Raw genomic sequence first — 25,677 nt, forward strand, 5'->3', positions numbered from 1 at the left:
GTCCTCTATGACCTAGCTTCTCCCAGCTCACTATTCATTCATGTTATCTTACACATCTGGAAAAGAAGAACTTCCTTCAAAAATACTGTGGAAGAAAACCACAGAGAAAGAATCTGTTCTTTCAAAGAAATAGATTTTGTGTGTAGAAGGTAGAACACACGTATGCCTCAGGCACATGTCTATAACAATTCCACGTGACTTGCCCAGCCACATGAAGCTCTGTGTCTGCCGAGAGGAGCATAGATGTGTTCTCCTGCTCATGGCCATCTCTCCCTCCTAGAAATGACCATTGCTGCTGCTGCTGCTGCTGCTGCGTCACTTCAGTCGTGTCCGACTCTGTGCAACCCCTAGACAGAAGCCCACCAGGCTCCCCCATCCCTGGGATTCTCCAGGCGAGAACACTGGAGTGGGTTGCCATTTCCTTCTCCAATGCTTGAAAGTGAAAAGTGAAAGGGAAGTCGCTCAGTCGTGTCTGCCTCTTCGCGACCCCATGGACTGCAGCCCACCAGTCTCCTCCATCCATGGGATTTTCCAGGCAAGAGTACTGGAGGGGGGGTGCCATTGCCTTCTCCGAGAAATGACCACAGCACCTGCAAAAACTCACCTGTCCTGCTGCCAGCTAACAGATTCACATGTGCTATATTGTTTCCCTAAGCTCTTCAAGGTAGGTCCCTACCACTTGGTTCCATTGTGAAAGTTCAAAAGCTTCTTGCTAGATAAGCAAATCACAGCCCACACCCAAGATGGTGCTTCTCTCCTGGCGTCATGTTACCACCATCATGCACACCTCATGAGACATTCCAGTCTCCTAAGGGAGTCTGCTTCCTGTTGGCATCCACCTGCTACCCCCACCCCCAAGCAGGTGCTGAGAGCTAAGACAGAGGAGCCAGGGCTAAGCCTGAGCTGGGGGACGCTGTACAGGTGAGCACAGGCCCCTTCATGGTATGCTCACAGCCCACTGCCCCACCCTCCTCCAGCTGGCCCTAATCCACCCCAGGTCAAGCACTACCTCTAGGAATTGAGCAGGGATCACGACCGGAGCGAGCTTAGGCCGAAAGCTGGGTGCGGACTTGGGCCGGCGGCGCTTCTGCCCCAGCTCATCTACCTTCTGGGAGGTGAGGTCCTCATCACAGGACTTCTTGGCTGGCAGGTAGGAGGAGTCCCTGTCCCCTTCGGGGCAGTAACTTGAAGCGATGCGGACCCTGGCCTTGCGAGGGGGCGAGGCGTGCATGGGATCCCCAGGGTCCATGTCAGGGGGCAGGGCGCTCGGGGGGCTGGTGGATGGGGAGCTGCCCACCAGAGTGGCCTCTGACTCAGAACTGGTTTCCAGCTTGTGCTGGAACTTAATGGAGTCACCCCTCCTGGGAGGTTTTGGGGGCGTCAGAGGTCCCACCCTCTTGGAGGGCAGTGGGGAGTGGGCAGGTCCAGAGCCTGGGAGCAAGTAGTCTATTTTCGGGGGTGTCTGGGGGCGTTTGAAAGTGTTTGGGTCAAAGATAGACTTTCTTTGCTTTGGCTTCCTGTAAACAGAGAGCTTCTCGGGCCCCGCCGTGGAGCTGAGCACAGCCTTGGGCCAGGTCCCGCCACTGTGGGCGCTGTCAGGCTCTGCCTTGTCCAGGGGGGCCTCTGCCGCCCCACAGGGGCCCATCTCAGTCTCGAAGGGCAGCAGTGGCCGCCGGCTGCGCACGTCTGCCGGCCCATAGCCACGCTCCCCCGAGGCATCCGAGCGGAAGGAGCTCAGGCTGCGCTCAGAGGCACTGGGACAAGCCTGGGGAGAGACAGAGAAGGGTCCCCCGGGGAACGGCTTGTGCAAGAAGGAACTGCTGCTTCCGGCGGGGCCTGACTCCTTCCTGTCTTCCAGCCTGTCTGCATAGAAGATGTCCGTCTGCGTGGAGTTGTTGTGCTGCATCAAATTCCGTTTATTCTGAGCCTGGACCTCTGGGCCATGGGCTCGGAAGCTCAGCATCTTATCAGAGTCCTTGATGTTTTCAAAGATATTCTGGCCGCTCCACGAGGCGCTCTGAGGGAACACCTAAGGAGGGGTTGCAAAGGAGTGAGGAAGAGAGCGGGTGAGCCGACAGGACCTGGAGCTGACACCGAAAAACATCCCTGGAGGTAGAGCCATGGGAGGGGATGGGCCACACACACCCCAAAGTCGGACAGACAGACAGACGTGCAGGTACACACACCTCGCCCATGGGCGAGGCTTGTTTACAGTCTGGCCTCTATGAACCCACGGGAGAGACACAAAGTTCCCTGGTTTTCAGCGTTTTCTGAAATCATTTGCACTGTGCCCTGCCTAAGTTTTTAAATGATTAAACATAAATGTAAAGACTTCATTATTAAAGATATTTCTTATAGTATACCAAGACAATGGCATATTATTCAGCGATAAAAAGAAACAACCTATCAGGCCACAAGAAGACACGCAGGAACCTTAAATGCATATTACAAAGTGAAAGAAGCCAATCTGAAAATGCTACATTCTGGACGCGTCCAGCTATATGGCATGTTGGAAAAGGCAAAACGACAAAGATAGAAAAAAATATCAGAGGCTGCCAAGGGTTATGGGGGAGGAGGGGATGAATAGATGAAGCCCAGAGGGTCTTTAGGGCAGTAAAAGTATTCTCTACGGTAGTGTGCTGGTGGATACAGGTCCTTATACACTTGTCCCAACCCACGGGATGTACTCCAAAAGTGAATCCTCATGTCAACTGAACACTGCAGTTAATACTAATGTATGAATTCTGGCTCATCAGGGGCAACAAATGTGCCCCCACTGACACAGAATGGACACGAGAAACAAAGCAGATGATAGGAGAACTCTCTGTGCTAACATAACTTAAAACTGCTAACAAAACTAAAACTGCTCCCCTAAAAGCCTATTAACTTTTAAATAACACTTTAAAATATCTCTTAATGAAGTAGATGAGCCTATTTCCAACCTTCTTAGAAAAGCTGACAGGAAAGTACAATAAATGCCCTTAACTCCATTTAGATTCAATAGTATTTGGCCAAATTGTCTATATCTATTTACGCTGCAAAACATTTGCAAGTAACTTACAAATATTATGACATTTCACCCTAACAGTTTCAACATGCCTTTCCCTCAAATAAAGCCATTCTCCTATACAATCTCAGCACCATTATCATACTCAGGAAAAGTAAAAATTTCCTAAGATCACCTAATTATCCAGTCCAGATCCAAACATCCTTCATAGCTGGGTTTGTTTGTTTGTTTTCAGTTTTTAAACCAGGATCCAGTCAGGGTTCATGCACACCCTAGACTTAGAAATCAAGACTTTTCCCCAGGGATCCCCGAGATGTGGAGAAGCAGCTTGGGTGCGTGAAGCTGAGGCTCTACCCACCCCACAGACAGCTAGAGCAGAACCAGTGCAGGGTGGGGCCCTTACCTTCAGGAGGGACAGGGTCAGCGAGTCCTGGCAGCTCCGCAGCAGAGACTCACACTCATTCAGAGACTTGTTGTCCAGCGCAATGCCATTGATCTAGGGCCAACAGAGAGCCTGTCAGGCCCGCGCCAGGCCAGGGGTTCTGCCCAGCTGCTGACCCATGCTGGACAGTGGGCCTGGTTATGTAAGGTGCCCATGTCTGGAGCTGGCAAAGGAGAGAAAGCCCCTCACCAGTAAGGCCCTCAAAGTCCAGTTATGGGGCTTCTGAAGCAAATGAAATACACAGCCTTAAGAGCACTCTGGGGACGAGACTTGTCTGGCTGGGACCAGAATACCAGGGGTCCCAGGGAGCATCCCACCCCTGCTGCTTCCTGCTGCATGATGCTGGACCACGGCTCAGAACTCCTTCACGAGCAAAAAGGAAGAAAAACATGTTTAACCCCCAGGAGTGGGAGGAGACTGAAAATGAGATCATGGTGTGGGAGACCACACAGGAACCACATGACACCAAGTATCATCACAAAGATTCCCACAACCCCACAGGCCTGAGTCTCTGGCTGCATCCCTCTCAGACTTGTTCCAATCATTTTTAAAAGTGTATACGCAGTAGATGACCGGTGAGACTGGGGTAGTGCTCTCGATGGAACGCTCGCTACTCAGCATCATGGACCATCCCATCAGGACAGCCGACCACATGACAGAGCTCACAGCATAAAGCTGAGTGACAAAGGCCATCTCAAATGGGCATATGCTATAAATTGTACTTACACAATATCCTCCCAATGACGGAATTATGGAGCTGGAGAACAAATTAGTTGCCAGAGTTATGATGGGGTTTTGGCAGGGGGGGGTGTGTGGAACATGCTGAGGATGGTGGAGGTTAATATAAAGGTAATTCATTTTGAAGTATGACAGAAATCAAACCAATATTGTAAAGCAATCATCAATCAATCAAAAATAAATAGAATTATAAAAAATATATAAATGTTAACATGAGGGAGATCTTTGCAGTATCAGACAGTTCCTATATCTTGATTTTTTTTTTTTTCTTAATCTAAAATGTGATAAAACAACAGAGAACTATACACAGACACTGTACCCACATCTACTGTCTGGTTTTGATACCATAATTATGTAAGATGTTGCCAACAGACATAACTAGACGATGGGTATACAGGACCCTTCTGTACTATCTTTGCAACTTTTTTTAATATTACTTAATATCATAACTGAATTAGCTCAGCAATCATTTGAAAATCAAAACCTAAAAATATATATTCAGAGTGAGTATCTTGGAGTGGTAGATTAATTTTTGGTTTTTATCTTGGAATGGTAGATTAATTTGGTTGGTTTTAATTTTCTTTATAACTTTCCCACATCTTAAAAATTTTTCACAACGGCCATATTGCTTTTAAACTCTAGCTTGCCCCCAAGTCTGAAAAACACTGACAAAGATGTGACATAACAAGCTACCCCAAACACTGCAGATGAGACTGGAAAGGCCACAGCTTCCTTAGAGCACACGAAGACAGGTCACGTCAAAGGATAAATGCCTACAGCCTCTGATCCAGCAATTCCCCCACCCAGAACCATACCCCATGGCAAGACACAGCAGAGGCCATGCAGCACTATCATAGAAGCAAAAATGTCCTCACTGTGCATCAGGGGACTGGCTCAACAGCCCCTACGGAACATGCAGTTTATTGAAACGACCAGATTTAAAGATGTAAATCTGAAAGAACCTCAAAGCATGCTGTTAAAAATAAAAAGCAAGGTTAGCTGAGTTTTTTTAAAAAGTGGGAGCTAAAACTGTAAGATAACAAACATTTGTTGCTTAAAAAAAAAAAGTGGGAGATACAAGTTTTGAGTGTGTTGGAGAGAAAAACACAATGAACTGTTAGAAGTGGTTGGCATCAGGGTGGGAACTGGGAGACAGGGAGTCTAGAACTGGGGAGAGTTCCCAAGACTTACGGCCACGATCCTGTCTCCCACGGCAAGGGACCCCTCCTTGGCAGCTGGGCTTCCGGGCACCACGGCAGCAGCATACACTCCATTCTCGAGGCTGATGCCACTGTCTGCAAACCACAGAGGCCCCCAGTTAACCCCCGCCAGGGTCAAATGGCCCTCTGGCTGCCTCCCCTCATCTTTGTGAGATCAACTTATAAAAGGGATGTTGGCAGACTATGAACTATCCATCTCAGCACCCCACCCAGGTCAGACCATCCAGGGGCCTGATCATGTCTGGTCTAGTGAATCACTCACAGCAAGACGCAAGACCCAGACGGTCCCCTGGCGGGAAGCACACACACCCTGCAATACCTCGTTCTGGGAATAAGGTACGCTTGAAAACACAGGCATCCTCTCTACACAAGAAAGGTGTACCCTATCCATCTCCACGGCCCCTACCTTTATGCCCGCTCAGGTTGATGTGCAGTGGTGTGACCACCTTCCCACCCAGGGACTTCCTCCGACGCACGACCATGTTGATGGCCCCCTCCCCATTGAGAAGTGCCTTGATGGCCTGCTTCTTGTCCTTGTTGATGAGGTCCACGTCGTTGATTCTCAGCAGCCAGTCATTGACCCTGAGGAGGGGCAAAGCCAGGTCACTGCCTGTGGAAGCCTTGGGACCAGGGGCCAATGCCTGTTGCTCCTATTCGGGAGCAGAACACCAGAAAGCAGACACCCCACAAACACGTTCAGAAAGATTTCCTCTTCCAGGAGGGAAGAGTAGTTAAGCTCGTAGATGCAGCCTGGGTTCAAATCCAAGCTCTACAACTTACTGGCAGTGTGACGTAGCCCCTCTGGGCCTCAGGGTTCCCATCTGTAAAATGGGGGCAATGAGCACCTACCTCATGGATTATAAAGGTAAATGAACTGTATAAAGTGCTTGAACTTAGTGGTTAACAAGCACTATGTAGGTGCTAATTATTATTATTATTACTATGTCATGGGATGAGAAAGCAATGTACATCTAGACACACATACACCACCTGAGCGCCCTTAATACACAGAAGTAAAAGGAGAAAGATCAGATTCAGAGGCGATTTGGAGTCAGTATGTCCTTTAAGAACAGTGTTAACAGTTGAACCTGCAAGTTCAAACCGCTTCTAAAAGTCCCCTAGATCCTGGGATGCATTCATTTAAATGCCACCTGGCGGCTTCCCTGGTGGCTCAGTGGGAAAGAATCCACCTGTCAATGCAGGAGACAAAATGTTCGACCCCTCATCCATGAAGATCCCACATGTCGTGCAATTACTAAGCCTGTGAGCCACAACTACTGAGCCTGCGTTCTAGAGGCCAGGAACTACAACTCCTGAGTCCATGTGCCCTAGAGCCTGTGCTCTGCAACTAGAGAAGCCACTGCAAAGAGATGCCTCCACACCACAATTAGAGAGTATCCCCTGCTCGCTGCAACTAGAGAAAGTCTGTGCAGCAATGAAGATCCAGCACAGCCAAAAATAAATTAATTTTCTTAAAAAAGAAATACCTTATAAATGTCACCTGGTATCTCCAGGTCCTCTGCATTAGGTCAAAGGAAAATGTTCCCCTCCCCTCCAGAGCTGGGGTCCTTACACTTACCGTAAGCGGCCATCAGCGATGCTTCCTTTGTCCACTTTGGTGACAAATATGCCACAGTCCCCCGGCAAACAAGGCTCATTCACACCTTCTGCCATATCGAACCCAAGTGCTTTCAAGTCAATATCCTCCTGTCAACAAGAGGGGCAACAGTTCACTTTAAGCAGTGATGAGAAACACTTGGCTCTTACACCTCTGGCCACTCACTCCAACGCAGGGGTTGTCCCTTCACTCTGATGGGGCACTTGGTCCCCAGGATGGAACCTCTGAGCAGCTGTGATCCACCCCTCTCTGCCACTGCAGACACACAGCCCCCCCTCGGGCTCTGCACTCCATGCACTGCCAGCATCTACCGGGGGACACAGGAGACCAAGCTGTGGCCGCTACTTGGCTTGGACAAGTGCCGGCAAAGGAGGCATCTGCACCCTGGGAGGAAAAACTGACCTCCCAACTAGCAGCCATGAAACTGGAGGGCACTGCAAGAAGGCCGGCCACCCTCTCACTTCCATCCCAAGCCTGCATGTTGAGGACAGCTGGGGAGAAAAGACCTGCAGGCAGTTTACCGTCTCCCTTTCAAACTCCACAACTTCTGTTTCCCACTCCATGGAGTCTGTGTCGATGGCCGAGTCGTGGGAGCTGTGGGCCATCAGCTGCCGGAACCGGGCCTCCTTTTCCAACTGGGATTCCATCTGCTCCCTGAGGACGAAGACAGAGTCATGGCAATGGCCCTCTGGGAGGCAAAGCATCCCAGCTGAGTCCACTGGGAAACAAGGTGGACCATGCCCAGCTCCCTTACACTACACACCAGCTTCCTAATAAATCCGAGGGTCAGGTCAAGGCTTCCTGAATCAGTGGGTTTTCACAGTTTTTAAGTCTCAGAAATCTGCTCCAAATTTATCTAGGTGGGGGTTTAGTGCAATTCTGATAGAAATGCCAGTTAAGACTTTCTGTAGCAAAGACTGTTCTAAAATGTATATGGAAAGGCAAGGAATTAGAATGACTAAACCGATTTTTTAAATGAAGAAAAAAATGGGAGGGATCATTCTACTTGATTTCAAGACTTATACAGCTACAGAAATCAAGACTGTGTGGAACTGCCAGGGAGACAGAGACATGGATCGATGGAACCGAATAGAAGACCCAGAATCAGCTCCACAAAGTACAAAAGGTACAGAAGCAGTTCCATAAAGAAAGCACCATCTTCAACTAGTAATGCTGAACATCATGGCAACAGACTCTCAACCTAAACCCCATACCTTATGTAAAAATTAACTCACGATATATCATAGATTTAAATGTAAAACAGTAAAACTTCTAGAAGAAAAGTATAGGAGAAAATCTTTGAGATCTAAAAATAGATTAAGGATTTTCAGGCATAACATAATCCACTAAAAGTTTCAAAACAATTAATACACTGGATTTGATCAAAATAAAAAGCTTTAGCTCTCAGAAAGACCCAGGTAAAAGGATGAAAAAAGACTCAGAAACCTTGCAATATTTCCCAGTAACATCCTTCTTCCTAAAACCTGGGCCCAGATAACCTTCCAAATTCGTCAGTACTGCCCTGACACACTCATAATTCATTTCCTGATCAAGTGGACATGTTCCCAGGTACACACTTGGGCCTGAGCCGTGATCAAGAATGTGTGGCCGGCTCTAGAAGGCCACAGCCTGTGAGTAGCCTTCTCCAAGCCTTCCTCCCTGACAGAGCAGCAGCTCTATGCTGCACATTCACTGCATGAGGCTCAGCTCTCACCCACCATGCAAGTCTGCTGCTTCTGCAGACGGGGGGCTTCCTGGGCAGCAGCAGGAAGTCCCTCGCTTGCACCCCACCAGTTAGAGAACTTAGCACAGAGGCGGCACAAATACAAATGTGCTGAACGGACAAATGGAACCTGACATTTCTCAAAAGTTCCAGGCAACTCTGGTTCAATTACTGTACAAAAAAACCTCTTCCCATGCTCAAGCACCCCAGGGCTCCAGGCTTTGCCCTAATTTGATTCTACCACTTGCTAGATCCAAACTGGGTCCCTGGAGAGCCTGCCTTCTTGCCTTTTAACCTCTGGGATTTTCTTAGAGTGCTTACACCCCAGGGCTCCTGGGTTTTCATTGAGCAAATGAAGCTGTTTGTCTCATGTTAAGAGGTGCTGTTGAACAGGGAGGAAGGGGAAGCGGTCACCCACTTCTGGAAGGCTTCGCTGGAATGTGCGAGGCTTGCACACTCACTAGCTTCTCACCACCCTATCAGGTTGGGAGGTCTCAGGAACAGAGAGAGAGCCACTGCTTCTCAACTCCAGAGCCTGGTTCCTGCTCTGAACTGCAATGATGGCTGTTGGGATCTGCCAGTTTCTCTTTTTCAGCTTGGATCTTTGTATTTCCTACACACTGGGAGGGGCCACCAAGTCTGAAGTGACATCCCTGGAGCAGGGCTGTAATCAAGTGTCTGATGCCCCAAAAAGCACAGGCAGAGTAGACTGCGGAGTGGTGGTAACAACCGCCTTCAAACGCTGCTTCACAATCTGTCATCTTTCTGTCCCATCGCATACTGGTCTCCCAGATGCTCCTGCCTTGGATTCGTCTCCGTGTGCTGCAAGCCCCACAGGGACCGATGGCTTGTGCCTCCCCCAAGGCCTGGTCCACAAAGAACAGGTGCCTTGCAAATCCTTGCTGAGTTGGCGAATGAACGAGGGAGGGAGGGAGGGAATGAATGGACAACACATGCTTGCCTGTCCCCCAGCGGACTGCCCGGGGCAGGGGCCTTCCTTCCGATGTACCTGAGCACACGGTGCCTGCCCGCCTGCTCACCAAAGGGCCGCTGCCACTCTCTGTGCTGGTCTGAGGATTTCTAATTAACTCTCAACGTAGAGGCAACACAGGGACACATTTTACAGACTGACTGAGTAAGGGGACAGGGGCTGCTGTGCCCTGGTGGGAGGGGGACCTGTGCTCCCCAGGTGCCAGCTCATCCCAGTAGCGCCCACCCCAGCATACTTGAGCTCCTTCAGCTCCCGGCTGACATCATTCTTCTGTTTGCGAGTGTCGTCCAGGCTGCGCAGGGCCTCAGCCAGCTCACTCACTGCCCGGTCCCGCTCCCGTCTTAGGTTGTCACAGAGCGTCCTGGCAGAGGGGGCAAAGGGCAAGGTCACTGTGAGGGGCAGCGGACAGAGGACTCATGGCCTGCAGTGAAGCTTGCAGCCCATGCTCCTGAACACCCTGGATGCCTGCCTTGGCCCCAGATGCATGGGAGGAGTGCTTGAGAGTCTGGAGACAAGACCTCCCAGGCCAATCCCACACAGGGACAGAGAGGACACCTTGGACCTGGCAGAGGGGACAACCCCATGGTTACCAGGCAACGAGCATCTCATTCTGCAGTCCAGGGTTCATCCCACAGTTTCACCCTCAGTGTACCTGGGGGTCAAATGCCATGCTCCCGTTCCCAGCTCATCTGGCAAGCCCCGGTGCTCTAGCACCGAACACATGCTCATGCAGGTTGTTCTAGAGTTGCCCTCCACCCCACAACTAGACGGAGTCCCCCATTTGGACAGAAATCATGTCTTATGCATCTCTGCAGCCCCGAGCCCTGTGCAGGTAGAAAGTGTAGGCTTAAAAAGTCTCTACTGAAAAAACGTGTGGCCTCTGGGATCCCAGGACCAGCTTGGTCAGCCAGACAGGAGGTGGGGACAGCTGACCCAGCAGCAGGGGAGTCTGTGCTCTGTGCCAGCCCTAGAATTGCATCCTGCCCCCAGATGGACCCTGAGTGGGATGGTCCCTACCTCTCAATGGCCCCAAGTCCCCTCCAACCCTGAACCTTCACCTCCCGATCAGCCCAGAGTATATCTGTCTCTCCAAACGGCCACAAGTTAGAAAAAGTCTCAGTGACCAGGTTCTCAGTCATCCCCAGCAACACCACGCCACTAGGGTCTCTCCTGGCCTTACTCCAGGCCAAGGTCCAAGTCTACACTCAAGGGCTTCCCTTCAGAGGTCCTCTCCACCTGCGCTCAGGAGCCCTGTCAGCCGCTTCTCCTATGACTCTGTGAGTGTGCACCCCACGCATGCCACACCCAGTCCCAGGCCTGCCCTGGGTTCACCAGCCACCTTTGTTATGGTGGTCCCTCAGGCTGCAGCACCCATCCCTCTTCTCCATTTAGAAAAAATGCCACTCAAGCTGAAGTTCTAGCTTGAATGCCACGCTTCCTGGGGAGACCTCCCTACCTGCCCCCCAGTTCCCTGCACGCCCCCACGGGTTTGCTGTTCATGCATCTCCCTCTCCCCATTGCCCTGTCCCATGACGTTGCCGGCAGCCCCCATTACTTGGCCCCCTCACGGGCATCACACATGCCCAGGAGCCTCAAAGACTATTTCTCTCCCAGGGTGTCCTTAAAGCTCAAGGGACCTGGTACCCAGTCAGCAACCAATGAATACTGGCTGTAAGAATGCAGTTCTATGATACAAATGAACTTACTTACCAAATAGAAAGAGAAAGAAACTTACAGACTTACAGAATGAACTTATGGTTGCTGTGGGGGGAAGGATGAGCAGAAGGGAAAGTTAGGGAGTTTGGGATGGACATGTACACAATGCCATATTTAAAATGGATAACCATCAAGGACCTACTGTATAGCACAGGGAACTCTGCTCAATGTGATGTGCCAGCCTGGATGGGAGGAGAGTTTGGGGGAGAGTGGATACATGTGTTATGTATGGCTGAGTCCCTTCCTGTTCACCTGAAACTACCGCAACATTGTTTGTTAAACAACTATACCCCAACACAAAATCAAAAGTTTTTTAAAAAGAGAATGCATTTCTGAAATGTCAGTTGCACCAGAAACCCCCTAAGATAAAAGCCTGGCCTTGTGCCACTTCATGAGGGTCTATGCTCTGGACACAGCATGCATTTGGACATCTAGGGTAAAGGGAAATAGGAAGTTGAGATGTAATGGAAAATTCAAAATTTTCACTATGAGGCAAGACTGGGACATCACCTAGAGTGAGAAGGACGACCCAGGTCACTCCCACCAGACCTGGAAGTAAGTGGCAGACTCTGACTCTCCCACAGACCCACTGCGTCACGGGGAGACCTGAGCCCGTGGGGGCCCCAGCACCCATACCGGATGCTGTCCCGTTCAGCCACGATCTTGTCCCGCTCCTGGAATGCCCAGTCCCGCCGGCACTTGGCCACGTCTGCCTCTTGGAGGGCTTCCTTCAGCTCCTGGCACAGAGCCTTGCACTGCTTTCGAAGGATTTCGGCCTCTTTGTTGGCTCTCCCGGCGTCCATCGTCACTGTGTCTTTGATCTGCAGGGGGACGACGAGTGAGCAGAGCGGGAGGTTACTGGGCCTCCTGGTCCGGAAGTGCCCTCCGACTGGTGCAGGAGCTGGATGGAGCGAAGTGCTGGGATCCCAGCCAGAGCCCATTCCAACACCCCCCAAACCGTGACGACACGCTCCACAGCCATGCTCACACCAATAGTGATGCTATATTAGTGTTCACCCAAACTCTCTCAGCCCCTCACAGAGCCAGGACTGGAAGCCCGGCCCCTCCTTTGGTCTCAGGGACCCAGGTGAAATGACCCCCAGAAGGCTCCTCCTAAACCCCACCTGCCACTTACGGGATGTATGTCTTGCAGAAAGCCCTCTGCATCTCTCTAGAGAGTGCTTGGGACAAAATGGGACAAGAGGCCCCACTGCAGTGAAGGGTGCAGCGCTGGTCATGATGCTTCCCCACCCGCTGTGTCTACAACACAGCTGCTATACTCCGGCATATGGAGTTATTGCTAAATCTGAGAATTCACCAACCGCTGTTTGCTGGGGAAGTCCTGGGTGTCTCAGTTCCTTTTAAAAGCTGAAATCTAAAGGATCTGTTTCTGGACCTCTTTCCAAAGCACAACATGCTCCATTAAAATTTCAAATCAAACTCTTTGAAGCACTCATATAGAAAGCTCCCTCTGTGCTTCTACAATCCTCAGAAAACACGAAGAATATGATAAATGACGAAGTGAGTGTCTACTGCTAGAGTAACTCCTCCTCCAGCTCAAACGCTTTCTGAAGAAGTAAAATACACACAAGACGAGAATGCTCCTCTGGTCATCTTCCGCCTCCCCCAGTGCCTCCCCTGCTATCCCCTCTGCTCCCCGCTGCTTCTTCCTCACTTTATGCAGTACTTCCCCCCTCATACCATGTTCCCCAACTTTCTACCAAATTCAACCCCCCAAGCAGGACTGGACATCAGAGATGCAACTGCGTTCAAGGAAAGCAGTGGAAAGCAGTGCCAGTCCAAGTGACCAAGCTTGCCTTTCAAGGAGACAGTGGCTCTGTCAGAGGGGCCTGTCTTAGGAAGTGACTCAGTATCTGGAAGGACCTCTGTGAAAGGCAGCAGCACCCCACAGCTTCCCTGGGGCAGCAACCAGTTTCCATGTCCTCCTGAAGCCGGCGAGCTTTCAGCGAACCTGGCAGCCCATGGCCGGAGGTTGGACACCGGCCCTGGTGAAGGAAGTCCCTGGATGTGCCCACTCTGAGAGGTGGAAAGCAAGGGAGGGAGGTGGCAGAGCTGACCAGGTGTCCAGAGCGAGGCCAAAACCCTGACAGGCCCCCCCACCTGCCATTCCTTTGCACACCCACTCTGGAGAAGACAATAGGGCGGGTGGGAGGCAATGAAAGAGAAAAGAGGGTAAATGAACAGGAGGTACAGAGAGGAGGGAGGGGAGCATAGGAAGGCATAGGTGTCAGAAGGAAAAAGCACCACCAGCCCTGTCGAGCAGAACGAAAACTTCCGAGACCTGGGCCCTGGCCTGGCTCAAGGTCCATCTCAGGTGACCCCCCAAGAAGTGGCTGCTGGAGAGGGGTGGGAGCAATCCTTAGGGACCTCACAGGCCATGGGGAGATAAGACCCTTCATGCCCACACCTCAGAGCCAGGACGGCCCAGGCCACAGACTTAGCCCCTTCTGGCCAGATGGGGAATGGTCTTGTCCCAGAAGTCAGACGGATTCCAGAGACAGCTGAGGGTTTCAGCTGTGGAAGCTGCAGGGGCGGGGGCTGGGCTGTCCTCACCTACTGACTGGGATGGGTGCCCAGAAAAGATTCCTGTCTCAGCTGACAGGCAGACCTCACGCGTGGCCAGTGCCCGCTGTGAAGGTACAGGGCTCCAGGCTGGAGGCACGCGTGAGCCCTGGGAGGAGTGGGCGACACGGGCCACCAGACCAAGCATCGCGGGGCAGCTGGGGGTCTTCCTCTGCCCCCGTGCTTCTGCATTCCTGCCAAGAGCACGATTAACCTCTATCATCTCAGCCACATGGCTGCCGGCCTATCACAGGCCCACCTTCAATGGCTTTAACACACTGTCCTCAGCGTTGCAGTTCAATGACTGACTCAGGCATTTTTGATGTTTTATTCTTCATCATTCTGTTTTCCTTATTTGGTATCAACATTTTCCCCAACAATTAAGGTCTCATACCAGAATGTGAAAATGGGGTGATGTTTTCTCCAGGGCAATCGCCAAGCCCTAACACATTACATTTGCTTATCAAGAATCTCTTCAATTACCTAGAATAATAGTCCAATTCAGAGAGTCAGACAGTACATTAGTAGATGTCAGGGGCCGAGGGTGGGGGTGGCAGAGGGATGGGGAGTTAGCATCTAATTGGGACCAAGTTTCAGTTTAGAAAGGTGAAAATTCGGGAGATGGATGATGGTAAGAGCTGCACGACAATGTGAATGAACTTAGAGCCACTGAGCTGTGCAGTCAATACGGTTAAAATAGTATGTTTTATATTAAGTGACTTTTACAGCAATTAAAAAAAAAAGAATCTCTTCATTATGGTCTTTTAAAAATTTCATAAAAGAAAAAATATTCCTTTTCATGATGGCTTTCACCTTCATAGTCTGGAGAAGTTTCACTCCCTCTGCATGAAACTCTGTCATTATTTGGCCCATTTTTGCCTATAAAAACAAATTCATAGGATGCACTCTAATCCGAACAGGGTGGTAAAGTTCACATGGGCATAAAAATAACCCTAATAATAAAGACTTAAATCTTTCCTACTTCACACAGATACTATTCTAAGTGTGTTTTCAATGTTAATTCAGCTGATGGTCACAACCACCCTGCAAAGCAGATACTGTCATTATTTCCAGTTTGTAGACGAGGCAACTGAGAGGCCCAGAGTGCCAGGAGAGGTAAGAGGTCACGTGGTTGAGGAGGTCCACCCTCCAAGCACTGTTCCCAGCACTGCCAGGGCATGAGGCAGCATCACTGTCCAGAGAGAGGCTCTCGAGGCCCTGGCCACCCCTCGGGTATCAGCCCTGCCTCAGGCTTAGTCCAGCGGGCTCTGGCTGCAACAATCCATGCACACACTGTCCCTTCCCAAATTGCCCGACCTTTAACACCTTCTTTTCACTTCTCACAGGCCAGTTTTCAAGCCTTTATTCTAATGGACCTGCAGAGCAAAGTAGAACGGAGAGATATGAATGGAGAACTACTCCAATGGAAAGAAAATCTGCTCTGATCAAGTTCAGCACCTCCAAACACAGTCACACATGAAGCAACAGGATGCAAAGGTAATCTCAAATAGGGGGAGTCCACGGGCCTATGTCCATGGCACCGTGTCCATGGACCTGTGTTCTGCCTCAGCTGAACACACCTGGTCATAGAAGTAAGCAGTGTCAGCAATGAGGTCTGGGTGGCCAGGCAGGAAAGATAAGAGATTCCCCACTGGTCACTCAGCAGTCAAGCTCAGCGGCTCAATTTGGATGCTCCTGAGCCCCATTCCCTGCAGATACGTCACCCAGGAAGCAAAGCTTGAGAGGGCCCTTGGGCTCAGCCTGGTAGACCAACTTCCCATCATGAGCCCAACCACCCCTCCACAGAGCAGATTCCTCAGATGTCAGGGGGAAAGGAACACTGAGTGTGCTCTTCCAGACTCACAGGCCAAATGTATCTATGGCTCCGGGACCCTGGCCTTGGGAACCTGGCCTTGGGATATCTTCTTAATGAGCAAGTCCTTGAGCTGACTTCCAACTGGAGACTAATCAACCATCACATCACCAAGGGCATGGGTGAGCATCTGCATGTGTCATCCAACCTTCTTCCTACACTGTCAGCTCCAGATACCCGGGACCACAGCTGGATCTCACCTGTGTCCCCTGCAGCCTGACCAGAGCCGGGCACCAAGCGTGAGCTCAGCAGTTACCCAGGCAACATCCGACAGCCCAGCCAGGAGCAGGCCAAAGGTGAGAAGCCATCAGCTCCCTGCTACTCCAAGCACCTATGCACCACAGCCCTCCCTCCCTCACCACCTTCCGACCTGTCGCAGCGCCTCCATCTCCTCGCTGGCCGCCTTCTTCTCAGACGTGCTGCTCTTGAGCTTGGACTCGGCCAGCTCTACCTCGGTCTGCAGCTTGTCCAGCTCGGAGATGACCTGGTCACGCTCGCTCATGATGAGCTTGTACTCGCTGTACACCGCGTCCCGCTCCTCCTTGTACTTCTCCGACTCCTTGGCGGTTTTCGCCTGTGTGGTCCTCAGCTCTGTCAGCTCTGACTGCAGCAGCTCCATCTCCCACTGCAGGTCCTTGTTCTGGGCCGTGGCCTTGTTCAGCTCGTGGTGAATGGTCTCGAACCTGGGGGAGAGGGGCAGTCAGGATGTGGGGGATGGAGGCCAGCTTTGCGGTGCTGGACAGTGAAGCGTGAAGATTCAAGAGCGGTCACTCTCCATACCCCCAAGAGAGAAAAGTCATGAAGGACCAGTGCCCCTGGACCCAGGCTTTTTCTCAACCTTTTACAAATACTGGAAGTTGCATGGAGGACCTCAGGCCCTCTGCTCTACCAGAAAAAACAGAATTCTTTCTTTCTTCCATGGTCAAGCTACATTATTTTAAAAAATAAAAAGAAAACAAAACAAAACAAAAACTAGAATCACAGCTTGTTAAAGATAAAAGTGGCCTGAATGATCATTGAGTCTGGCCAGCTCATTTCACAGATACAGATGATAAGGCCTTGAGATACAGGTGACTGGTTCAAGGTCACCAGGTTGGCATCAGGGCACAGCTCAGTCCTTCCAGGCAAGGAAGATCCTGCCGTGAAGGCAGTCCTGCAAATTAAAGCCTGCAGCTCCAGAGCAGTGTTTCTGAATGTGGGTTCCTTGGGGCACTAACCCTGCATGGAGCTCCACTAAAGAAAATGTGCCCTCTGCTGACCGATGTTTAGGAGACACTGCACTCTGCCCCGTCTTGGGAGAATCTAGGGCACAGTACCAGAGTAAAGGCTCTGAGAAGTCCTGCAGGGCAGACACCTGTCTGTGTGCCACCTGGCAATTCCCAAACTCTCTTACAGCCAGAGACCACCTTTCATATAAAGCTAATAGGCACCTCAGAGGACAGGTATCCCGCAGCAATGTACTCAAGAAACACTGTTTGAGGGCTGGGGTCGCAGCCCTACAGATTATCTACCTTAATATAAAGTAGAACTTTTTATTAAGAACACTGCCTAGGACAATTAACTTCCCTATCTGTTAGGTGGGTGAGTGACAGGGAGGGCAGAGGCGTGTGGGGCAACCTCTGAATCAGGATAGTCAGAACACCTGAGTCATTCAGACAGGAGAAAAGAGTGCAACACCCACGATATGCTGAGTCAGGAAAATGATTTCTGGAGATAACATAACTTTTGATTGAAAGAGCTCAATGTGCTCTTTTTACCCCAGAAAGTGGCAGGGAGCCCTGCAGATAACCAAGGGCCCATAGAGGAGAAAGCAGTCCCCAGCAGGGAAGGTAGCATTTGGCACTCTGGCCGTTCTCTGAGAGCAAAAGCCAGGCTGACTCGCTGCCTCCCGGGGTGACCCAGGTTCCTACCTCCTCAAGGAAAGGGCACACTGGTGCTGCAGCTGGATGGCCGTGTCCCTCTGCTGGGTCAGCATCTCCGTCTGCTTCAGCAGGCGCTGGTTCTCCTCCTCCAGCTGCTCCAGGCGGCTCAGGTCCGAGTTGTGGATGGCGACTTTCTCACTGTACCGCTTCCGCAGGGCATCATAGTCCTTCTTCACCACCTCCAGCTTGTCCATGGCCGTGTCGTACAGCTTGTTGAGAATTTCTGATGACCCATTGTGCTTCAACACCTGGGGACCAGAGAATCAGGCTTACCAAAGGTCGGAGGGCAGGAAGAAGGACAAACTGACCTCCATCTGTCTGGGGGAAGGACTGTTGACAAGGGAGGGGAGGTTACACCCTCTGGCCTTCAGGAGTCTCACGGTCTGATTCCACAGGCTCTGCAGTCACATTGAGCTGATTCACTCATTCACAAATATTCCTTAATTAGCATAAGGAAAGAGTTACTACAGCAGGTCTGAGACGTCTAGCCTTAGGGAGACCTGCTTGCAAGCCGACCCTTGGCTGGTGTCTGGCAGCAGGAATGGTAAGTAGTCCACTGCACTGATATAAAACTTTTCCCAAGTGATAGAAAGGGTTTTCCATGCCTGGAATAGATGGACAGTGTGTCTTGGGCTCAACACCAGCTTTCTTCTGGGAGTCTTGAATTTCAGAGCATGCTAAGCAAGGGGCTACATATATGACCACTCCCAGTAAAAACTCCCTGGGCAGGGAGAATCTCACGGGCTTCCCTGGTTACAAGTCTCATGTGTTGTCATGATTCAGTGCTGGGGGAACCAAGCCTGTCCTGTGTGACTCCAGAGCAGGACTCTCAGAACTCAGCAACCAGTTTCCTCTGGACTTTGCCCCATGCACCCCTTTCCAGGAGAAAGGAGCAGTGACCCCACAAGGACTGACCCAGACTTGCCCGGGAGTGTCCTGGAGTCTCCAGCTGAGGCATGGGTCGGTGGTGGCCTGCTGCAGAGTTGGGGGCAGTGAGTCTAACAGTGTGTGGATGGGATCTTTTGAAGGAAGTTGCCATTATCTTCATTAACTCCAACACAGTTTTGGCCCCAGATAAATAGCAGGGAGGGAACACAGCCCCATCCATCAATAGAAAATTGGATTAAACAATTACTAAGCCTGGCCCCGCCCATCAGAACAAGACTCAGTTTCCCCCTCAGTCAGTCCCTCCCATCAGGAAGCTTTCATGAGCCTCTTATCCTTCTCCATCAGAGGGCAGACAGACTGAAAACCACAATCATAGAAAACTAACCAATCTGATCACATGGGCCACAGCCTTGTCTAACTCAATGAAACTATGAGCCATGCCATGTAGGGCCACTCAAGACAGACGGGTCATGGTGGAGAGTTCTGACAAAATGCGGTCTACTGGAGAAGGGAATGACAAATCACTTCAGTATTCTTGGCCTGAGAACCCCATGAACAGTATGAAAAGGCAAAAAGATAGGACACTGAAAGATGAACTCCCCAGGTCAGTAGGTGTCCAATATGCTACTGGAGATCAGTGGAGAAATAACTCGAGAAAGAATGAAGAGACGGAGCCAAAGCAAAAACAACAACCAGCTGTGGATGTGACTGGTGATGGAGGTAAAGTCCGATGCTGTAAAGAGCAATATTGCATAGGAACCTGGCATGTTAGGTCCATGAATCAAGGCAAATTGGAAGTGGTCAAACAGGAGATGGCAAGAGTGTATGTCTACATTTTAGGAATCAATGAACTAAAATGGACTGGAATGGATGAATTTAACTCAGATGACCATTATATCTACTACTGTGGGCAAGAATCCCTTAGAAGAAGTGGAGTAGCCATCATAGTTAACAAAAGAGTCCGAAATGCAGTACTTGGATGCAGTCTCAAAAACAACAGAATGATCTGTTTGTTTCCAAGGCAAACCATTCAATATCACAATAATCCAAGTCTATGCCCCGACCAGTAATGCTGAAGAAGCTGAAGTTGACCAGTTCTATGAAGACCTATAAGACCTTCTAGAACTAACACCCCAAAAAGATGTCCTTTTCATTATAAGGGACCGGAATGCAAAATTAGGAAGTCAAGAAACAACTTGGAGTAACAGGCAAATTTGGCCTTGGAGTACAGAATGAAGCAGGGCAAAGCCTAAAAGGGTTTTGCCACGGGAATGCACTGGTCATAGCAAACAGCCTCTTCCAACAACACAAGAGAAGACTCTATACATGGACATCACCAGATGGTGAATATCGAAATCAGACTGATTATATTCGTTGCAACCAAAGATGGAGAAGCTCTATACAGTCAGCAAAAACAAGAATAGGAGCAGACTGTGGCTCAGATCATGAACTCCTTATTGCCTAATTCAGACTTAAATTGAAGAAAGTAGGGAAAACCACTAGATCATTCAAGTATGACCTAAATCAAATCCCTTACGAACATACAGTGGAAGTGACAAATAGATTCAAGGGATTAGATCTGATAGTGGACAGAGGTTCATGACACTGTACAGGAGACAGGGATCAAGACCATCCCCAAGAAAAAGAAATGCAAAAAAGTAAAATGGCTGTCTGAGGAGGCTTTACAAATAGCTGTGAAAAGAGAAGTGAAAAGAAAAGGAAAAAAGGAAAGATATACCCATTTGAATGCAGAGTTCCAAAGAGGAGCAAAGAGAGATAGGAAAGCATTCCTCAGTTATCAATGCAAAGAAATAGAGGAAAAGAATAAAATGGGAAAGACTAGAGATCTCTTCAAGAAAATCAGAAATACCAAGGGAACATTTCCTGCAAAGATGGGCAGAATAAAGGACAGAAATGGTATGAACCTAATAGAAGCAGAGGATATCAAGAAGAGGTGGCAAGAATATACAAAAGAACTATACAAAAAAGATCTTCACAATCCAGATAATCGTGATGGTATGATCACTCACCTAGAGCCAGATATCCTGGAATGCGAAGTCAAGTGGGCCTTAGGAAGCATCACTACAAACAAAGCTAGTGGAGATGACGGAATTGCAGTTGAGCTATTTCAAATCCTAAAAGATGATGCTGTGAAAGTGATGCACTCAATATGTCAGCAAATTTGGAAAACTCAACAGTGGCCACACAACTGGAAAAGGTCAGTTTTCATTCCAATCCCAAAGAAAGGCAATGCCAGAGAATGTTCAAACTACTGCACAATTGCACTCATCTTACACGCTAGCAAAGTAATGCTCAAAATTTTCCAAGTGAGGCTTCGACAGTAGGTGAATCGAGAAATTCCAGATGTTCAAGCTGGATTTAGAAAAGGCAGAGGAACCAGAGATCAAATTGCCAATATCTGCTGGATTATCGAAAAAGCAAGAGAGTTGTAGAAAAACATTTATTTCTGCTTTATTGACTATGCCAAAGCCTTTGACTGTGTGGATCACAGCAAACTGTGGAAAATTCTTAAAGAGATGGGAATACCATAACACACTGGCCTGGCAGGTCAGAATATCTGACCTATCTCTTGAGAAATCTGTATGCAGGTGAGGAAGCAACAGTTCGAACTAGACATGGAGCAACAGACTGGTTCCAAACAGGAAAAGAAGTACATCAAGGCTGTATTTGTCACTGTGCTTATTTAACTTATATGCAGAGTACATCATAAGAAACGCTGGGCTGGATGAATCACAAGCGAGAACAATCAAGATTGTTAGGAGAAACATCAATAACCTCAGATATGCAGATGACACCACCCTTATGGTAGAAAGTGAAGAAGAACTAAAGAGATTCTTGATGAAAGTGAAAGAGGAGAGTGAAAAAGTTGGCTTAAAGCTCAACATTCAAAAAACTAAGATCATGGCATCTGGTCCCATCACTTCATGGGAAATAGATGGGGAAACAGTGGAAACAGTGGCAGATTTTATTTTTTGGGGCCCCAAAATCACTGCAGATGGTGATTGCAGCCATGAAATTAAAAGACGCTTGTTGCTCCTTGGAAGAAAAGCTATGACCAAACTAGACAGCATATTAAAAAGCAGAGACATTACTTTGCCAACAAAGGTCCATCTAGTCAAGGCTATGGTTTTCCCAGTAGTCATGTATGGGATGTGAGAGTTGGACCATAAAGAAAGCTGAGCACCGAAGAATTGATGCTTTTGAATTGTGGTGTTGGAGACTCTTCAGAGTCCCTTGGATTGCAAGGAGATCCAACCAGTCCATCCTAAAGGAGATCAGTCCTGAGTGTTCATTGGAAGGACTGATGTTGAAGTTGAAACTCCAATAATTTGGCCACGTGATGCGAAGAGCTGACTCATTGGAAAAGACCCTGATGCTGGGAAAGATTGAAGGCGGGAGAAGAAGGGGATGACAGAGGACGAGATGGTTGGATGGCATCACGGACTCAATGGACATGAGTTTGGGTAAACTCCAAGAGTTGGTGATGGACAGGGAGGCCTGGCATGCTGCGGTTCATGGGGTCGCAAAGAGTCCGACACAACTGAGCAACTGAACTGAACTGACCAGTTTCCATGGCTGATTTTGTGTCCTTTTGCTGAAATAAATTTTATCCATGAATACAATTACATGCTAAGTTGTACAAATCCTTTTAGTAAATCAGCAAACCTGGGGGTGATGCTGCATACTCCAACACAAGTACCTAACATGTTCTGGTCCTGTCCTAGATGCTGGTGATGGAGGTCAGACACAATGACTGTGGTCTGAGGCCCTTTTAACCTGATGCGACGATACAGACACACACACACAGGGACAGAGATAGGTAGATAGTTAGAAAAACAGACCAAATAAAATAACCTGAGAGCGTAAGAAGGGCTGTCAAGGAAATAAAAAGTAAAATAGAATAATGAGCTGGAGAGGGATTTTTGAGCCACAGAGTAGGTCAGGAGAGAGGCTAAAGCCTGAAGAGGCGTCTCTAAGAAGGTGACTTCTGAGCTTGGGTGCAAACTAAGAACAGCAGCCAAGAGGAACGAGCAGGTTCAAGGCCCTGAGGCAGGAATCACCAGCCACGTTCCACGCACGAACAGAAGGGCAGGGCAGAGGGGCTGGGGTCCAGGGAATAAGCAGCAGTGGACACACAGAAAAAAGGCCAGAGAAGTGGACACGGCTACAAGGCGCACCGCAAAGATTGTATCCCGAGTGACATGGGAACCACAGGAGGGTTTTAAGCAAAAGAGTGTTCTACTCTGACTTAGAGGTACTGACGTTCTTCAGGTGCTGCCTTAAAGAACAAACTACAAGATGAGCTAAGAGGTGGTCAGGGCCCGCTGACCTCCGCTAAGCACCTCAGGGGATCTGAGCCCTTGGGTGGGTTTATTTCCTTATTCCTCAAATGACAGCACTGAACCAGAAAAGCCTGTTTAACTGTTCCAACTCCAGTCTAGGAATCACCTGGCTCATCCAACATAGATTCTGGGTTATCAGAAGATCTTTGCAGTCAAGAAAACCAAAACCTGCAACTACTGAATATTCCCTTTGGAGGGAGGTAAACCCTCAATAAATATGATTAACAAGAAAGAGCTAATTCAAATGTCAGAATTTTTCAGAGAAAGGGAAAGTGAGTTCACCCCTCTGAGACATTATCTCCTAGGGCTGTGGACTATGGGAAAAAAGGGAATCACAGAAATCAGCTCACTCGGGGCTTTTACTCTTTTTCCTTTTCTCCTTTCTTCTTTTTTTTTAAGGCAAAACTCTTTTCCTTCAAAGGAAATTTTACGACACCAAACTAGAAAACTCATTTTAAAAAACAGTATACAGGCTCCTCAGGTGATTAAAATCAACAGTTTTATAAAAATGCTTCGCTGTTGCAGATCAGGACTGCATGCTGAGAAATGGTCAGAAAACCACTGACAGAGCCTCACTTCATCTTTTAAAGTCTTCTTAAAAAACACTGCAGTATCTTCCAAACATATGGTAAAGCCCAGCAAATAATTCAGTAAAATGTTAAGAACCTACGACCATGCTCTCATCTTAAGGCAATCAATGAGGGATTGATTCCAGGACTCCTTTCAGATACCAAAATCCATGAATGCGCAAATCTTTTATGTTATACAGTGTACTGTGTGTGTGTGCTTAGTCGTTCGGTCGTGTCTGACTCTGCGACCCCATGGACTGCAGCCTGCCAGGCTCCTCTGTCCATGCACAGGCTGCCTATACTTCAAATCATCTCTATTATACATAATACCTAACACAATATAAATGCTTTGGAAATAGTTGCCAGCAAGGCAAATACAAGGTTTGCTTTTCCAAGCTTTCAGGTATTTTTCCCCCAATTCCTGGTTGGTTGAATCTTCAGATATGAAACGCAAGGATATAGAGGCCCAACTCTACTTTATCACATATCTCAAACTGCTTTCCGAAGATGTAAATTATTACAGATGCTTAGCTAAAGCCCCCAATATAGCCTTCTCTTATTCAGTACCCCTCACTTCCCCCTCCAGAATTGCTCCCCTACATTTGCTATCAACCATCAGAATGCATAATATTTTACTTACACTACTTACGTACTCATGAAAATTCCTAATGGTGTTACATGTGCTTCCTTTTATGCAATTCTGTGTTTGAGGCTTAGGCAGTGGTGCAGGCAGTATTTCACTGTAGGAGTACATCACACATTTTTAGATTTTTAAACATTTTATTAAATATAACTGACTTGCAATGTTGTATTAGCTTCAGGTATACAGCAAAGTGATTCAGTTATATATTTATATACATATATATGTGTGTAGTATTTTTTTAGATTCTTTCCCGTTATAGGTTATTATAAGATATTAAGTATAGCTCCCTGTGCTATACAGTAGATCTTTGTTGGTTATCTATTTAAAATACAGTAGTGTATGTTGTGGACAGATTTTTTAGGTTGAAGTACGGTGGCTCAGACAGTGAAGAGTCCTCCTGCAATGCAGGAGACCCGGGTTCCATCCCTGGGTTGGAAAGACCCCCTGGAGGAGGGCATGGCAACTCACTCCAGTATTGTTGCCTGGAGAATCCCCATGGACAGCCTGGCGGGCTATAGTCCACGGGGTCGCAAAGAGTCAGACACAACTGAGCGACTAAGTACATACACAGAGGTGATTTATGATGTGCTATTTTCTGCTATACAGCAGCGTGACTCAGTTATACATAAATACATACATTCTTTTTTATATTCTTTTCCACTGTTTTATCACAGGATGTTGAATGTATTTCCCTGTGCTACACAGTATGACCTCACTGTTTATCCATTCTACATATAAGAGTTTGCATCAGCTAATCCCAAACTCCCAGTCATCCATTTCCCACCCCTTTTTCTCCCTCAGCAACCCCAAGACTGCTCTGCATCACGCCTGTCACTGTGACAGATGTTTACATCATCTTTCTCTTCTTTTTTTTGCTGTTATAAATGACACTACTGTGAACTCTGTCCATGTCTCCTCTCCCACATCTGTGAGATGCTCCCCTACGGTGGACATCTAGAAGTAGAGCTAAAGGTCATAACAAGGACTTTTCCCCGCTAACTGGACGATATAAAATTGCTCTCCCAGTTCACATCCCACCAGCTCTGGGCAGGAGTTCTGAGAGTTACTATCGCTGACACAGCCTCACCAAGATATCAAACATCAGGTTTTCCTCTTAATTTTTAAATGAGATAAAATACACATCACATAAAACTGTCTCAGCCATCTTTAGCCCTCTTAGTATATATTTCAGTAGTGTTATGTATATTCACATTATTGTGCAACCAATCTCTAGGACTTTCTCATCTTGCAAAATTCTGTCCCCATTAAACAACAACGAGTGTTCCCCTTCCCCCAGTCCCTGGCAGCCACTCTTCTACCCTGTTTCTACGAATCCAACTGCTCGAGACGTACACACAGTATTTATACATGGGATCACAC

General features: G+C 48.6%; 1 protein-coding gene across 2 annotated transcripts in view; it reads right to left on the bottom strand.

Moving 5' to 3' along the window:
• Positions 1-25,677, bottom strand: part of DLG5 (discs large MAGUK scaffold protein 5) — a 119,724-nt gene that overhangs the window by 22,500 nt on the left and 71,547 nt on the right. For both annotated transcript variants that reach the window (XM_061161911.1, XM_061161910.1), the window contains 10 exons: positions 17,822-18,081; positions 16,282-16,594; positions 12,092-12,276; positions 9,975-10,100; positions 7,547-7,679; positions 6,987-7,114; positions 5,814-5,989; positions 5,379-5,482; positions 3,411-3,503; positions 1,010-2,029 (listed from right to left, as the gene is read on the bottom strand). In XM_061161911.1, the coding sequence (XP_061017894.1) occupies positions 1,010-2,029; positions 3,411-3,503; positions 5,379-5,482; positions 5,814-5,989; positions 6,987-7,114; positions 7,547-7,679; positions 9,975-10,100; positions 12,092-12,276; positions 16,282-16,594; positions 17,822-18,081 (2,538 nt within the window). The remainder of the gene's footprint in view (positions 1-1,009; positions 2,030-3,410; positions 3,504-5,378; positions 5,483-5,813; positions 5,990-6,986; positions 7,115-7,546; positions 7,680-9,974; positions 10,101-12,091; positions 12,277-16,281; positions 16,595-17,821; positions 18,082-25,677) is intronic.

The sequence above is a fragment of the Dama dama genome, chromosome 15, assembly GCF_033118175.1.
Source record: "Dama dama isolate Ldn47 chromosome 15, ASM3311817v1, whole genome shotgun sequence".
In the NCBI taxonomy this organism is placed as follows: Eukaryota; Metazoa; Chordata; class Mammalia; order Artiodactyla; family Cervidae; genus Dama; species Dama dama.